General features: G+C 58.1%; 1 protein-coding gene across 3 annotated transcripts in view; it reads right to left on the bottom strand.

Moving 5' to 3' along the window:
• ZBTB16 (zinc finger and BTB domain containing 16) overlaps positions 1–14,132 on the bottom strand; it is a 54,682-nt gene extending 40,550 nt beyond the window's left edge. Inside the window, exons 1-2 of one of the 3 annotated variants that reach the window (XM_066564307.1) lie at positions 14,033–14,132; positions 12,199–13,540 (exon numbers count right to left, since the gene is read on the bottom strand). In XM_066564307.1, the coding sequence (XP_066420404.1) occupies positions 12,199–13,466 (1,268 nt within the window). In that variant the 5' untranslated portion in view covers positions 13,467–13,540; positions 14,033–14,132. Of the gene's footprint in view, positions 1–12,198; positions 13,881–14,032 lie in introns of those variants that run through there. The other 2 variants (XM_066564308.1, XM_066564309.1) reach the window with 2 other exon arrangements.
• Between the last annotated feature and the right edge of the window lie 1,407 nt (positions 14,133–15,539).

Below are 15,539 nucleotides of genomic sequence, written 5' to 3'. Positions count from 1 at the left end.
GGCAAACATATCGATTTCCCGGAGCTTATCGCGCAGCAACCGGTGCTCAGTTACCAGGCTACTTTAATATGTAATTTACTGCGAGAAGGGAGAGTGGGGCTGAGGCTGGCTGGAATATTTACTGTGGGATGGACGGGGAGGTGGAAGGTGTGAGCAGAAGGGAAGTACGGTGTCTCCTGCCTCCAGCCATCCTTAGTATTTTCTAACTATTAAAAAACCCCAGCCCCTTGCTGCTGCGATGGAGTGTTTACACAGATGCCATTAATCTTCTTCTGCAACTGCTTATACTATGAAAATATAGTCTTAGCTGCCTGGGCTCTCCATCTCCTTCATTTAAATTCAGATGCTTAATTTCTGTCAAAACAGAGCCCACCAAAATTACCTTCATCCCTTTCTGGTGCTCAACTTGCCTCACCATCTGAGAACTGCCTGTCAGAGTGGGGAGGGACCCCAAGTGGGAGCCTGGAAAAATGGGAGAGGGGTGGCATTTCAAAGGCTTCTCCTCTCCAGCCTAGACAGGACCAGATGTGACAGCCAAAACCAAAGCCCAGCCTGAGACAATGCTCCCAGCCTGTATCCAGTCACCCACTGAGAGGGGAGATCCTTGCCCTGACTCAGCACCTCCACCTGCCTGGGGAGGTGTTTTGCTGTCTCCCCAGCCCATCAGCAGGATTCTGGTGGGGACAGAACCATCCTGTCTCCCTCCTTTCCCTGTTCTGCATCCAAAGGTATTTTGCAGACGTGACCCTCAGGAGAATCCTAGGATCCACGGGAGGTTGGTGTTTTCAGGGCACAATATTTTAAAAATCCTTCTTGTACAGTACCTCTCAGTAGAACTTTTGGAATTTACAAGATAAATACTGGTAATTTGATTCTTATCTTCTTCAAATCCAATTCTAAGGCAATTCTGTGTAAAGGACACTAATTATAGCCCAAGGGGAAAGAAAAGGTAACCCATCAGCGAGAACACACTGGAAACGTTTAAAGGGGAAACGTTTAAAGGGGTACAGGGCACTGAAAAGTTAAATAGATTTCAAACCTGCTCTTGCAAGAGCAATAATATGTCGGGTGAAAATGATGCTCAGCACCATTCCTGCTCCCCAGCTGGTCCTCCCCGTGGGCAGCTCAGTGCTGCACTGGAAATGTCAGCAGCTGGGGCTGCATCCAGGTTGCTCTGCACGCCCTTTTGGGACTGCCTGGCCACTCCAGAGCTGGGCTGGGACAGGCAGCAGTGCAGGGACAGCCCCATCTCTGTGCCCACACAGTCATAATGCTTTTCACCCTCATTTTCCTGGCATTATTTACTAAGGAAAAGGCAAAGTTTATACACACAGGGAAATGTAACCAGCAACAGACACTGAAAATGACAAAACCATCACTCGTTAGTACAAGTATTATGGATTTTCCAACAAACACCCCTAAACATGGGATATTCTGGCTGCAAAACACATCTGGAGGCAGGAGCCTCCACATGCTCCAGCCACCAAATAGTTCTCTCTTCACTGCTGAAGAGCACCCTGAGGAGGAGGAGGAGGATGGTGGGGAGAGAGCATTGACCACTGCCACGTGGCGCAGCCTGAACATTACAGCTCCTATAAAATAATAAAACCCCAATGCCGGGATGCAGAGCCAGGATTGAGGCAGAAGATAATGCAGGAAGAATCAGAGGGATCTGGCAATCCAAATGGAGTCTTGTTTAATGAGTGCTGCCACAGGCTGCCGTTCCACAGGCATTAACATCCATCGTTACCATCCCTTCGAAGGCGACGCGGTTATTCCCTTTAACACGGTGACACTTGCAGCTAACTCATGTCTGACCCAGACAGCCAGGGCAGACACCATGAGAGAGGTGACCAGAGGTAATTGAAAATACACTCGCCGCAGACTGGAGCAGAAGGGCTGCCTCAGCAGCAGCCCTCGGTGCAACAGGTGACAGCGGTGGCACCTGGAGGATGACCGGCACGGGCACACAGTAAATCAGCGCTTTGCTGAGGCAGTGCTGGGCTGCCTGGGGCATGTGGAGCAGCAGAGCCATGGTTCCTGGGTCCCCAGAGCACATTCTGCTCCCCCAGAGCAGGAGCACCACGGCCGGCGTGGCTCTGGCACCTCGCCCTCCGTGCTGCACGCCGCAGCACCGCATGCAGTGACGGTGCCGATGGAAGGGCCCTTCCCGACACACGGACTGCTGGCAGGAAGCTCTCGTGCACGGCCGCTTCGTTCACTTGGCAACAAAGGTGCTAATGAGGGAGCGAGCTGTTCTCCACCGCCAGCCAGAGGAGGATGTGGCACAGCTGCCGGCGGGTGCCACTGGCCCAGCCTTTGGCGCCCCACCATGCGGCAACGGCACCATGGGAGAAGGTGAAAAGCATCCTGAGTGTCATCCTCAGGAAATGCCCATCTCTGTGACCCCTCACTCAGCCCCCAGCACCATGGTTCCCTCTTCTGCCATCCCCTTCCCATCTTCTGGCCAGGCAGAGCTGGACTGGTCTCTCTCCCAGTGCAAGGTCCACTGTAAGGTCTCCTCCCAGCAATGCCTGCACCCTTAGCACACAACCCACGAGGGGCCCCAGCACCCATGTGCTGGCTGCTCATGGCCCCTGCTCCAGGGCAGCCTGCCACAGAGCCCACCCTGCTAAATAATGCATTGGGCACTGCTCACTGCTGCAAGGGAAGGATGATAAACATTTCTGCACTGCTCTAAGTTACATTTGGTTCAACGCTGAGGGAAGAGCTGCCTCCAGCTAAAGGGTCAGAGAAGCCAGAAATCAATACAGGTGCTTGCCTCTGCATCCTGAGATGCCAGTGTCCCTCCCCAGATCCGTGGGCAGGGTTGGGCTGGGGGAATCCCACAGGCAGGTCTGGGGGCATCCCCTGGCAGCCCCGGTACTGCCCCACTCTCAGGTACTGCTGACTCAGCACCCTGCAGGCTGGGAGCTGCCAGTGGCCCAGTTCCCACCACAACACACATTTCCTGCAGCCCTGCCCTACATGCAATCTTCCCCACAGCCCCAGAAATGCAAATCCCAAATTCCCCCAAAAAACCCCAACCAAATGCTGCCCTTCAGCTAGGGTGATGATGAACTGAAAGGATGGGGGAGGCATGACAAAGTCAGGATAGCACTTCCCCATCCCTCATCCAAGGAGAAGACAGGAACCTGGGAAGCAAAACCAATTGCTTTTCACTTTTCTTCCACTGGGAAGTTTTTCATCCAAGTTAAAATGTTCTTAAGATGATTCCTGCTACAGGGAAGCAGGTTTTCTGCCAGTTTCATTGCACATGCTGGCTCCCACCAATTCAACTCATGCAAGAGAAGGCAAGGGCAGTGTGGGCAGAGCTGCCCAAAGAGGCTTCACGTGTGACAAGCGCCTCTGGTCACCGCTCTTACCCGCAGGAGTGCCCTGCCCTGTGCTCAGCACTTGGGGTCTTTTCTACGAACAGGGGGAAGGAAGAAAGAAAAGAGGAAATCACCTCGTTCCTGGTACAAACAGCAGAACACCCTGGAGGGGGGGAGGTGGGCGGGAGGTGCAGAGGGTTTCGGTTCTGAGCACGGGGCTGTTTTGCAGAAAGGGGCCCTGGTGTGTGGGTTGGTGGCTCTGTGCCCCAACCACCTGGGACCCTCCCCGGTGCCGTGGGGCCAGTGGCACCGCAGTGGGGCTGAGCAGCGGGCGCTGCCAGGGGCTCAGTGCCGTGGGTGCCGTGGGTGCAGGGCCAGCCAGGCGCTGCCAGGGGCTCGGTGCAGCCGTGCCGTGGGTGCAGGGCCAGGCAGGCACTGCCAGGAGCACAGCGCCGTGGGTGCCGTGGGTGCAGGGTCAGTGAGGCACTGCCAGGGGCTCGGTGCCGTGGGTGCTGTGGGTGCCAGGGGCTCGGTGCAGCCGTGCCGTGGGTGCAGGGTCAGTGAGGCACTGCCAGGAGCACAGTGCCGTGGGTGCTGTGGGTGCCAGGGGCTCGGTGCAGCCGTGCCGTGGGTGCAGGGCCAGCAGGCACACAACGCTCTCCCTTATCTCTCCCACGCACAGGCCGCTCACGTGCGCCGTGCAGCCGGCCGTGACCGCAGCCCGTGCCCGGCCCTGATAAGATCCGTCGCCACGCTGCCTGTGCTGCGCGCTGGCAGCCCAACTCACACAGCCTGAGAGCCATTGGCAGAGTCTCTCTGCACCCAGCACCCCCCTGCACATCCTCTCTGTGCGTCCCCTCAACAGGGAGCCTTTTCTGCTACAGTTTGCACATCCTATTCCAGACCTGCGACAACAGAATGGCTTAAATTGGGAGGGACCTTAAAGCTCAGCCCATTTCAACCCTCTGCCCTGGCCAGGGACACCTTCCACTATCCCAGGTTGCTCCAAGCCCCACCCAGCCTGGCCTCGGACACTTCCAGGGATGGGGCAGCCACAGCTTCTCTGGGAACCTGTGCCAGAGCCTTATCACCCTCACAGGTAAAGGTGATTCCTGAGCTCACAGCCATCTCTGTTCCTGCACGACAGCAAAGCCCTGAGAAACCAATGGAACAGCCAAAGACACTTCCAGTGAAATCTGGAAGGCAACGAGCTGCCCCAAAAGCCTTGTGCTGCCATGCACATGCACTTTCAAGAAGGCTGGCTGGATTTTGGTTGAGTTTTTTAAAAACAAAGCCTGTGCTGTGGTGAAACTTGATTTCTTGGAGTCATAGCCTTCTGATTTACTCTATTCACGCCAAAATTAGTACAACCTGTCCCTAAATACCATAATAAAAAACACGTAGTAAGTGCTTTGCCTTTATTTATGTCAGTGGTGGTTTCAAGCAGGATGAATCATGCTTCCTCCTTAGCACTCCTTTCTAATATGATTTACTATAAATACTCCATGGAGATGAGAATGAGGGAAGGTGACCAAGGGCAAAGCATGTGGAGTCCAGCACCATCCCCAGACTCAGTGGCAAAAGCATAAAAGCACATTCAGTAGTTATGATGGAGTGGAAAACCACATGTGGGTTGTAAATGGTGCAGTACCTGGTGTGGAAATCATAGAATCACAGAATATCCTGAGCTCAAAAGGATCATCAACATCCAGCTACTGGCACTGCACAGGACAGCCCCAAAAATCCCACCATGTGCCTGAGAGCATTGTCCAAATGCTCCTTGAACTCTGGCAGGGCCGGTGTTCAGGAATCACAAAGGTTGGGAAAGACCTCTGACAGCACTGAGACCAACAGTTCCCCGGCACTGCCAAACCCACCACTAAAACACATCCCAGGTCTGGCGATGGACATGGCCTGCTGCTTGGGGCTGGGGGTTTCTTGAGTTTCTCTTTGTTTTTGTGCTCAGTTTCCCTTCTCTGTAGGTCAGCAAGGTGACAGCAAGCCCCTTGCCCCGGCCCAAGCTGCAGCTGCATGGAGGTGCATGTTCTGCAGCAGGGGTGCGCAGCCCAGCAGCGCCGTGCGGGCGCGCAGAGCGCTCCGCTGAGCGAGCGAGCGAGCGAGCGGGGTTATCAGCGCGGCTGATACACGCCGATAAGAGCCCATCTCCGCGCCGACACCCGAACAAAGCACGGTGTTTAACGCTGATTTATGGCGGCCGGCCGGCTCTAGCCGGGCTCTGCGCTATGTGCCTGCGTGGAGAGGCTTTTCCTCAATCGCACGTTGCCAGCTTGTTTGCTAAACAACGTGCCAATAAAACAGCAATGAGACAACCAAGGCCGATGGAAACCTGAACCAGCACAGCAGGGCGCGTATCCAACCATAATCTACTTAAAATCAGTTAAGAACACTACAGCGAAAATGATCCGGGCGGCCCTGGCCCCTGGCCAGCGCGTAAGCCTGGGCCACAAAGGCTCGCTCCCGCAACCCCGATTCTAGGGCAACACTCCCTCCTTCAGATGCAGAGTGACCTCTTGCCAAAAAGAGGAATCGACCTCTTGCAAATGACGTGGTCCAACAGCCCTGGTGCTCTTCCAAAGGTACCTGCTGCTCTGCTGTCAGCGCAGAAGTTTCCCAGAGCGCTGGCACCGCAAACCAGCGCGTTCCACACCGAAACCAAGGGGTTCAGGCACGCCTCAGCCTGGATAAAGATTATCCAGAACGGACACAGAGGTGATGCTCCTCAACACCCCACAGCAGCTCTGAGAAACTGGGCTTGAGCCTGGGAACACAAGTAGATGCCACGACTGCACTGCAAACTCATCAGCCGATGTGAAAAAGGTGTCTGGCCACACACAGACTCCCCTGCCATGTCTGCATTTATTCCAAACGATGCAAGAACCTTTCCCTGTTGCTAATATGATATCCTGTCTGAAATTCCCTTTGTGCCATCCTCCCTGTTTCAGCTGGTACCTGTCACACCACCAAACTCTACCAGGACCAGTGTGCACGCCAAGCTCTGTCCAGGTCACTCACTGGCTGCAGAGTGGGATGCAGATCCCTTCCAGCAAAGGAGGGAGCGATGCCCTGCAAAGGACTGATCCCACCATAAAGTGCTGAGCCAGGCTGGGGAGAAGAACCCCTCACCGGCAGAGTGACACAAGCCAGGACTGCCGGGTGAGGAGGAATGAATGGAATAGGCTAATTTACACAGGAAGTGAGCACTTACCAGACCCTTCATCCCAACACACAAAACCCTCTGCCATATCTGGAAGCAATTACACCCAGTTAACATGATCTGCCTGCCACTAAAATTAACTGCAAACAGAAATATTTTTCACTTTTGCAACAGGAGATGCCATGGCCCCGTGTTTGGCTGCCGGGAAATATTTAGTAATTACTCATTTAAAGCCTCTCTTGAAGCTGTCAAGGGGGGCAGGGGGGGAATAAAAGAAAAATCTTGCTAATTGCAGGCAAAAAGGAAAATGCAGATCATTTTACTCTATCCAAGGAAAACAGATTTACAGACTGGTGTAACTAAAGAGCCAACATCCCACAGAAGCAGGGAAGGCTGCAGGAATGCTCCGTCACCAAGAGCCCAGGCTGCTCTGCACCACTCCCATGGTCCACAGAGAAAGGAAGAAAGGGTGGCAGAGTCACCCCTGAACCAGCTCAGGCTCTCTGAGGGGCCCTCTGAACAGCTGCAAAGGCATTGTAACCAACGGCACTGTACGAGGTATAACGAGGACTGGGGGTGCTCTGCAAACCTCATCGAGCTGTGCAGCAACAGCCAGCTCTGGGGAAAAGCCACCCAAGTGCCCCCAGTGTGGAAGGTTTCATGCACTGGGGTCCCAGCCCCGCAGCCAATGGGGTCCTGGTCCCTGGGAGCTGAGTGGTGCTGGGGAAGGGGCAGATAGCAGGCAATGACCCCATCACACCCCTGGATGTCCCTCTGCAAGGTGTCAGAAGCACCAGGCATCATGGCCAGGAGAAACCAGAGTTTCACTGGGCAGGGGGAAACAAAAAAACAAACAAACAAACAAAAAATACACAGAAATAGGTGTTTTCTGATGGGAACCTCAGAGTTTCCCTTTCAAATGCAGTGCATGCATAACTAAACTGATGCAGAATAATGGATGGAATTATGTGGAAGCCAAAGGGGGCTTTTCTCCCTCCACACTCGGAGCTGAGTATGGAAATGGTTAAGTCACCCACTGAATAAATCAAAAGTTCAAGGCTGCAACATACCACGTTGTATTCCCCCTCTGCCCATGACAAGAACCAGAGAGCCCCCGAAATCCCAAGCATCCTGCGCGGGGTCTCAGCCAGCGCTCACAGGTTACACGCTCGGGGTCAGCGCAGTGGACCTTAGCTGCAACATTCATTTCCTGAGCGGGGCACGTCCCCCTGCCCATAAAGCTAATCAGAGCTTCCTCGCCCGGCTGCCCTGCGCCGCGGCCCGGCAGCGGCAGCGCTGGTTTCCATTAGCCCCTTATGATGCCAGGTGCCGCTAATAAGGCCCATCAGCAAGAAACAAGAGCTGCCAGGTCATCCTCCAACTCTGGAAGTAATCATGGGCAGAGTTTGGGGGGCTGCTGCCCTGGCTTTTCCTTCCCTCCCCTGCTTGCCTTCAATTTTTCCTTTTTTAAAAGTTAAATTGCAGTGGAACATAAATTGACAAATGGTTAAAATAAAATAAAAAACAACTACTGTATTCGGCTACTGAAATTAACACTAATAACATCTCACAAAGCACTTGGGATCCAATTTATCACGTTTATTGCTTTAATGGTACACTGCATCTGTTTCTCACTGTGACATGCCGAGCAGTGCCAACGTGCCTAATGGCATTAGCAGTACAACGCTCAGCTAATCCAGGTGGAGAGAGGGGAGGTGAGGCTGCCAGAGGAAGAGCCAAAGGCTGGATCCCCATGGGAAGCCGCAGTTTTCCCAAGCAGGAGCATTTCAGACTGTGGGAGCATCGATCCCTGGCCCTGAACTCTGGTGCTGCTGGTAGCAGACAGGCAGATACACTGCTATTCTGTCCTTCAATGGGAAAAGAGGGCACAAATCTGGAGTTTGGGGTACAGTGGCTGGCCAGCAGCCACTGGGGTACAGCGAGCCTCCTTACCCTTGCCCTTAAACCTGCCATTGGCGCACACACATCTTTAGCTGACAGCTCAGCCATGGAACCTCAAAATGCAGAACAGACCTGACAGCCGGAATGGAAGCTTTCCCCAAGGTTCATCCCCCCATATGACAGTGAGGACAAGCACCCTCCACCCAAATCACCCCAGGAGGAGCACTGACCCACCACCACCAGGAGAGCACCTTTTCTCCCCAGCCCAGCACCTCCATCTCGCAGGGACGCACGCGCTGCCCGCAGCCGCATCGCCGTGGCAGGGAACTCCTGGGCAGAGTCCCCCACTGGCTCGGGGTTCTCGGCTGTGCCATAAATGAAGGGTATGGGATCACATCCCCACTGGCAGCCTTCCCAGTCACTATCACTTTATAAAAGACGCGGTTTCGTTTTTTTCAAGATTTAAGGTGTTTACCTTCCCAGTGACAAATTATGCCAGGCTCAGCTGGCAGCTCGGCACAGCTCTCACCTTACAGCTTGGAGGTGTTCCGTCACAAAGCAGCCCCCAAAAGGGCCACTGAACTATGGCTTTTTTGTCTGCAATTAGAAGTGACGATCAATACTAACATTAGATTAAGTTTGAACTTTGCTGAACCCAGAAGGAAATCTTTTATAAAAAAAATTAAAGACTCGACGACTCAATCTACACTCAATTAGTCAAAATCATAAGCCTGGTAAGGGAGAAAGAAAATGGATCATGCAGCAGCCAGTGGGTTCAGGGACCTGAAAACCCTGATCAGAGGCAGTGCCCAGGCTTGTGGCCAGTTGGCCCCCCAAAGGTCACAGCTCAGTGCTCCTGGGTATGACAGGGCACAGGCGATGCTGCCACGAGGCCAAGGATTTGTGTTACCACACTGGGCCAGGGCAGATGACTGTCCCTCGGGCACTGTCTGTCACCCAGAGCCAGTGGCCCCCTGTGCTCGCTGAGGCCAGGCCAACCCAACCCTCTGCTCTCCTTTTTCCTGCACGTGCTTCCCATACTAATGAAGACAGGAACAACACTCAGAAGGCTCCAAGACTATAAACATATATGTTTACACTTCTATAGGCATGTGTGTGTGTAAACAAACAGCCCTGCCATATGCATGGGCTGCCTGTGCTCTGCAAACAGGCTCGGCATGCAGAATGAGTGGCACTGGTGCTGGGTGGCTTCGGGCTCTGTCACCTGCTGGGGCTTGGCACGTGGAAGCTGTGGCACTGCCAGCCAAACGCCCCGTGGAACAGTGAGGTACCCCTGCCCCTGCCCCCTGGCCCTGGCCCCCAGCTCAGCGCAGCTGGGAACGGCTCTGATCGGGCACCTCCGCCTCGCATCGGGGTCGGAAAGCAAAACCACAGCAGCGAGAGCACGGCAGAAGGAGGTCAGCGAGAGTCAGCGAGTGACAGCGTGCTGCCCCCGGCACATCCTGCCCCCTCCAGCGCTGGGGAAGTGCTGCCCAGGCCCCAGCGCAGACCCCCCGGCCCCTCACCACCCGGCAGTGGAGAGAAGAGGAGCCCGCAGCCAGCACAGTGCAGCTGCCACCAGAGCTGCTCCGGCAGAGCTGCAGATCCCAGCCCAGCGCAGATGCTGTTTAACAGCTCCATGAATACAATAGGATCCCACAAATCCTCCCCAAATGGTAATTCTCACAACGTATTAGAAAGCAAACACTATAAAAAAGCCACATGAGACCCTGTCTACACACAAACCGCCTGGGATTTAGACTTTGGGGGCCGGGGAGTGAGTTCATTGGACTGTTACCCAATGCCTTTCAACACGGACGGTCTTACAGATCAGTTTAAACACGGCTCAAAGGATTTGGCTAACCCTGCAAAGTTTGCCAGCGCCAGGTAATCGGTCAGAAAGCAGGAACAGACAAACAGAGTTTGGTGCTGGCTTCAACTGCCTTTAAGGCTCCACTGGCAGGGGCCAGTGCCGAGCTGCATGCTCCAGGCAGACCCCGAGCCCCGCGGAGCATGGCGTGTGCCCAGCCCTCACGTTAAGATCATGAATAAGTGAGAAATAAGCTACGGCTGCAGCCGCGGCTGTCAAAGCAGGCTGAGCCCGGGCAGGCGCTGTGAAATAGGGGCTGCCGTGCTGGACAGCCGGGCCAGGCTCCCTCGTCTCTCGACCCCGCGGGAAGGATCTGACCGCGCAGCTCTCCCTCCCTCTGGACAGATTCACGGCTGGCCACAGGAGCCCCCGGACAGTCCCAGCATCGCCCCCCACTGCGGCCACAGCAATTGCTGCTCTGGGCTTGGAGGGGGAAAGGGAGAGCCTTGAGACCGTGGCGGAAAGGCACGTTAAAATTCTCCCTGAGCCCTCACTGCAGCTCTCCCGGTGACGTTCGGTCTGCATCACCGCACGGCCGAGGCGGCTTCGGGGACGTAAACCAACGCCAGCCCGGCTCTCCCGCTTGCCAGAGCGGGAACAAAGCCGAGAGCGGCTGTGCCCCCGCACGGAGCCGAGCAGCCTCGAGGGGTCCCTGCGGCAGAGCGAGGGGCGATGCTGCCAGCACTGGCGGGGCCGCGCAGGGCGGAGGATCCCGGCCCGGCAGCTCGGCTCCCGCACCCGGAGCGTTCCGGGCGGAGCGCACCGGGAGCCGCCGCTCCGGCAGCCGCTATCCCGCCCCGCTGGCGGGCGGCGAGCAGCACCGACTGCCCCGCCGGAGGCAGTGCCGGCACGGACACCGGCCCCGGAGCCCTGTGTGCCTCAGGACTAATTAACCTGTTGATTCATTAAGAATCTGACAGGGTGCGCAGCCAGGGGAGGCAGGGAGATGCTACGGCAGCATGCCGGTGATGTCTTCCCTAGGCGGGACGCTGCTGCCCTGTCGCGGGGCTGCAGCCACAGCGGGGGTCAGAGCTGCACGTTCAGAGCCATGGGATTTACTGGCGACGCCGATTTTGGTGTGGTAATTAACGTGGCTCCCTTCCCCAGCCAAATGAGGGAACAAGCCCTGGTCCCTGAACCACGAGCAGGAGGCAATAAACAGCGGAGCACTGAGCTCACGTGTCAGGAGCCACCACCCCGCTCCCAGCCCGCAGCGAGCCCCGGGTGCGGGGCTGGGAGTGAGCACGGACCCCCACCCCGGGCAGGGGAGCCCCGCAGCCGCATCTGCAGCCACTGGAGGCTCAGCCCTTCACCTTCCCCGCAGGGACAGACCCGCGGCTCTGCGGCAGCCCGAGCCCTCTGCGCTCGCCCCGGCGTTACCCAGCCTGACCCCCGCGCCACTTTCTGCGAAGTGTGTTTCATAAACCGGAAAGCTGAGCGGCACAAACCCCCCCAGGCTGGCAAGTCACCACATGTTGCCACCACTGCCCGTGCTGGCGTGCCCTGGCACTGGCACAGGGGGGACCAGCTCTCAAGCAGAGTGGGCGAGTGCTGCCTGTCCCCACTGCATCTCCCCACACGCAGATCCCTAAACTCAAAGGGTAGCAACTGTGAGCTGCTTGGTTAATGCCAGCCAGGGAAACTGGTGGTGGTTATGCTCGCAGGAAACACCGACGGCCCCAGCTCATCCGGGCTGTCCTCAGCCAGCACTCACTGGAAGGAACCTTCTGGCATGGTAACCAGACCTGGGGGAGCTGCAACAGCCATCCCTCTGAGAATGCTACTCCACAAACTGGTTTTGGGGTACGTGATGGAAACTTTGCACCAGCACGTTTGACACTCAGCCAGAAACTGAAACCCTCTGGTGAGATCCCGGCTGCCCGGTGCAGCATGCCACGGCACGGCCTCGCACTCACCTGTGCTGCTCGAGGGTCTCGTTGTCCGGCAGCTCTGCCCCACACACGCTGCACTGCTCACCCAGGGCTCTGCTCTCTGTCTTCATGCCGGCTGCCAGCTCCCCCAGCTTGCTGAACAGCTCCCGCTGGATGAAGCCCTGGGGCAGCAGCCCACCATAGGCGCTGAAGTCCATGGAGACAGCCAGGGCCGGCTGCACGTGCAGGGTGGACGCCGCAGTGGGCGGCACGCCGAGCACCGGCTCAGTCTTGTGGTTCGGCAGCAGCGAGTAGATGCCCAAGGGCTTCTCTCCTGGGGCAGCGGCGCATGGCTCCGGCCCCAGCGGCAGCCCCTGGCCAGGCTCAGGGGGTGGCTCGGCACCCTCCTCACGGGTGTAGTGCAGTTCACGGGCACTGGTGATGACACTGCTGCGGGTCGGGGTGCCAGGTCCTTCCTTGCCCTTCTCGTCAGGCTTCTCCCCACTGGAGGCACCGGGCTCGGCTGTCCGGGAGCTGTCATGGCTGGAGGCCTCATCCACCTGCATTGCTTCAGTTTTGACTTCGGCGAGGCCAGAGGGGCGGCGGGTGGTGGCAGAGCGTGAGTCCTCGGGGGCACTGGGTGGCAGGGCGCTCTGCAGCAGTGACTGCCCGATGGTCATCAAGCTGTCCACCGCTGCCTTGGTGGGGCTCATGGAAGAGAGGGAGCAGTAGGATGCGGAGGCAGAGGGGCTCTGCTCCACTGTGGCTGCCAGCAGACTCTGGCTGGCCATGCCAGCATAGCCACCCTCCTCACCAGTGGGCTTGGAGATGAAGAGGCCCTTGATGTACCTCGACTTCTTCTCCTCCTCCTCCTCAGTGGTGGCGGCGGCACCTCCATCAGCCATGGCGACCTCGGTGTCATTGTCCTCGGAGGCCTGTATAGTCTCCAGGATCTTCAGGCACTGCTCCTCCAGGTACTCAATTTCCAGGATCTCGGCAGCATACAGCAGGTCATCCAGGTCCTCAACCTTGGCTTGTAGGGTGGCAGTGTACGCGTACTCCAGGATCTGCTGGAACGTCTTTGGCGAGAGGAAGTCCAGGGTGTAGTGCTGGCTGTTGCGGTGGAAGAGGATCTCGAACATCTTGCTGGTGCAGGCCAGCACGGTCCGGTGCGCGTGGAACTCCTGGCTGTCCACCATGATGACCACGTCGCACAGCGTCCCCGCCAGGCGCATCTGGTTGGCTTTGTGCAGCAGCCCGGTGGGGTGGCAGGGGTTCTGCAGCTGGATCAGCCCCATCTTAGTCAGATCCATGGCGCGCCCCAGGCTCACACATCAGGGTGTCTCGCCGTCGCTCAAATCTGGGACCAGCTTTGTGTGCCGACTATCTGCGAAAACAAAAGGCGGAGGGGGAGAGGAGCAGAGTGGAGCGGGAAAGGGGGAGCGGGGAGGGAAGAGACGAAAGAGAGAGAAAAGGGGAAAAAAGAGAAAAAAGGAGGGGGCGAGAGGAAAGCCGGGGGGAGAAAGGAGAGGAGAAGGGAGCAGGGAGTAGAAGGGAGTGGGGAGAAGGGAGCGGGGAGGGAGAGGGAAGTTAGCCCGCAGCCCGGCAGCGACTCGCCCAAAAGTTTCCGCGCTGCTCGGCGGATCCGCAGCTGCCGGAGCCGCGTTCCCGCTACCGCCGGCCGGGGAAGGCAAGGGAGGGAAGGGAGAGGAAGGTGCGCATCCCCCGCCGCCGCCCGGCTCCGGCTCCGGCCGCCCCGTCCCGCCGGCAGCGCGGCCCCATCAGGTGCGCGGCGAAGCGGCGGAGCCGCAGCCCCACGGCGGTCCCGGGGCGGGGGGCGCGGGGGGTCCCGGTGCCGCCCCCCCTCGCCCGCACTCACGGCGGCCGGCGGCTGCTCCGGCAGTTCGCACTGCCCGCTCTCATCGCCGCCGCCGCCGCTCGCCGCGCCGCGCAGCAAATCACGGCGGCGCCGGCCCACGGGCCGCCCCGCGCCCGCGTCAGGCCGCCCCCACCCACCGCCACCCACCGCCCCCCGCCCTCCGCCCGCGCCCCCCGCCCGCGCCGAGCTGAGTGCGGGCGCCCCCGCCCGGGCCCGCCCCGCCCCGCGCAGCCCCGCACCTTGCGGGGAGCGAGCGGCGGCGGCTGGACAGCGCTGCCGACAACAAACATGGAGGAGCCGGAGGCGGCGGCGGGGAGCCCGGCACCCGGAAGCCCGGCGGCACCGGGGAACGGCACCGGGCCCCGCGGCGAGCGGGGCTGCGCGCCCCGACGGGCTGCGCCCACCGCCCCGACGGGCTGCGCCACCGCCGCGCCCGCGCCAGACAAAGCCGCCCCCCGCGCCGCGCCTGGGCGGACCCCCGGCCCCGGGGGTGGAGACGGTAAAAACCAAGCTCAGAGCCCACTTTGGGGTCCGGTGGCGGATTCCGACGGGGAGCTGTGACATGATGTGACACCCAGCACGTTGTCGCCCCGACGAAGCTGTTTTTTCTTTCCCCCCCACCTCCCCCCCCACCCCGCGATAAAATACTGACCCCGTGACGGCACCGCTTGTATGCAGGGATGTGGCGGGTGCCCGCACCCCAGGACGGGCCAGGGGCTCTGCCGCAAGGGCTGCCTTCGGGAAGGGAGCGAAATACACGGGGAGCCGCCAGCCACACCGTGACACCGACAGCAGCGCCAGGCAGCGGCACGAACAGCGGGCCACGCACCGAGGGAGCGCTGCGTGCCCTGAGCATCCTCGACCGAGGACGTGCCTCAGCTCCTTGGCAGTGCCCACGCTCAGCGCACCCAGAGACCGCTGAAATCCTCGGGGCAGGGTGGCAGCCGCAGAGCGCTCCCTTCTTCCCTCCCTCCCTCCCTGCCGCACCCGTGGCACAACACAGCCAGCTCAGGGCCCGGTGTCTTCAGCTAAAACAACAAACGCGGACGGCATTAGTACAAAGATACCCTTGGGGTAAAGAAGCGCAAATGTAATCTAAGGAGAACGTTATGGGGAAGTGTGTTTATAATTATAATGGGATTTAATGTACTTTGGGACCAGATGATAGCAGTCATTTAACGAGAACAGCCTAATAACGGAGGCCTCACGATGCACGGCGGCGCTGCGCGGGTTATTAGACGCGTGTGATAACGCCGTTCTCGCCGTACTATAGTTAAGGGTAAGGCATCAGCTTACTCCTATTTTTTCGGGGGTTATAACTCTGCTGCTGTAATTGGCAGAGAGGAGGGATGCACTGCACAGGCAGCCAGCGTGCCTGCAGGATGGGGGTTTTTAATTGTCTCAAACTGCTTGAGTTCCTCCCTCTTCCAGACTTTAAAATCCAAACAGCTGAAAGGGGGAAATAGTGAGACACTGTGGTTTCAGGTGTTTGTTTACCCTTCTCTAA

The sequence above is a fragment of the Molothrus aeneus genome, chromosome 22, assembly GCF_037042795.1.
Source record: "Molothrus aeneus isolate 106 chromosome 22, BPBGC_Maene_1.0, whole genome shotgun sequence".
Taxonomy (NCBI): domain Eukaryota; kingdom Metazoa; phylum Chordata; class Aves; order Passeriformes; family Icteridae; genus Molothrus; species Molothrus aeneus.
This window is presented reverse-complemented; position numbering and strand designations above follow the sequence as displayed.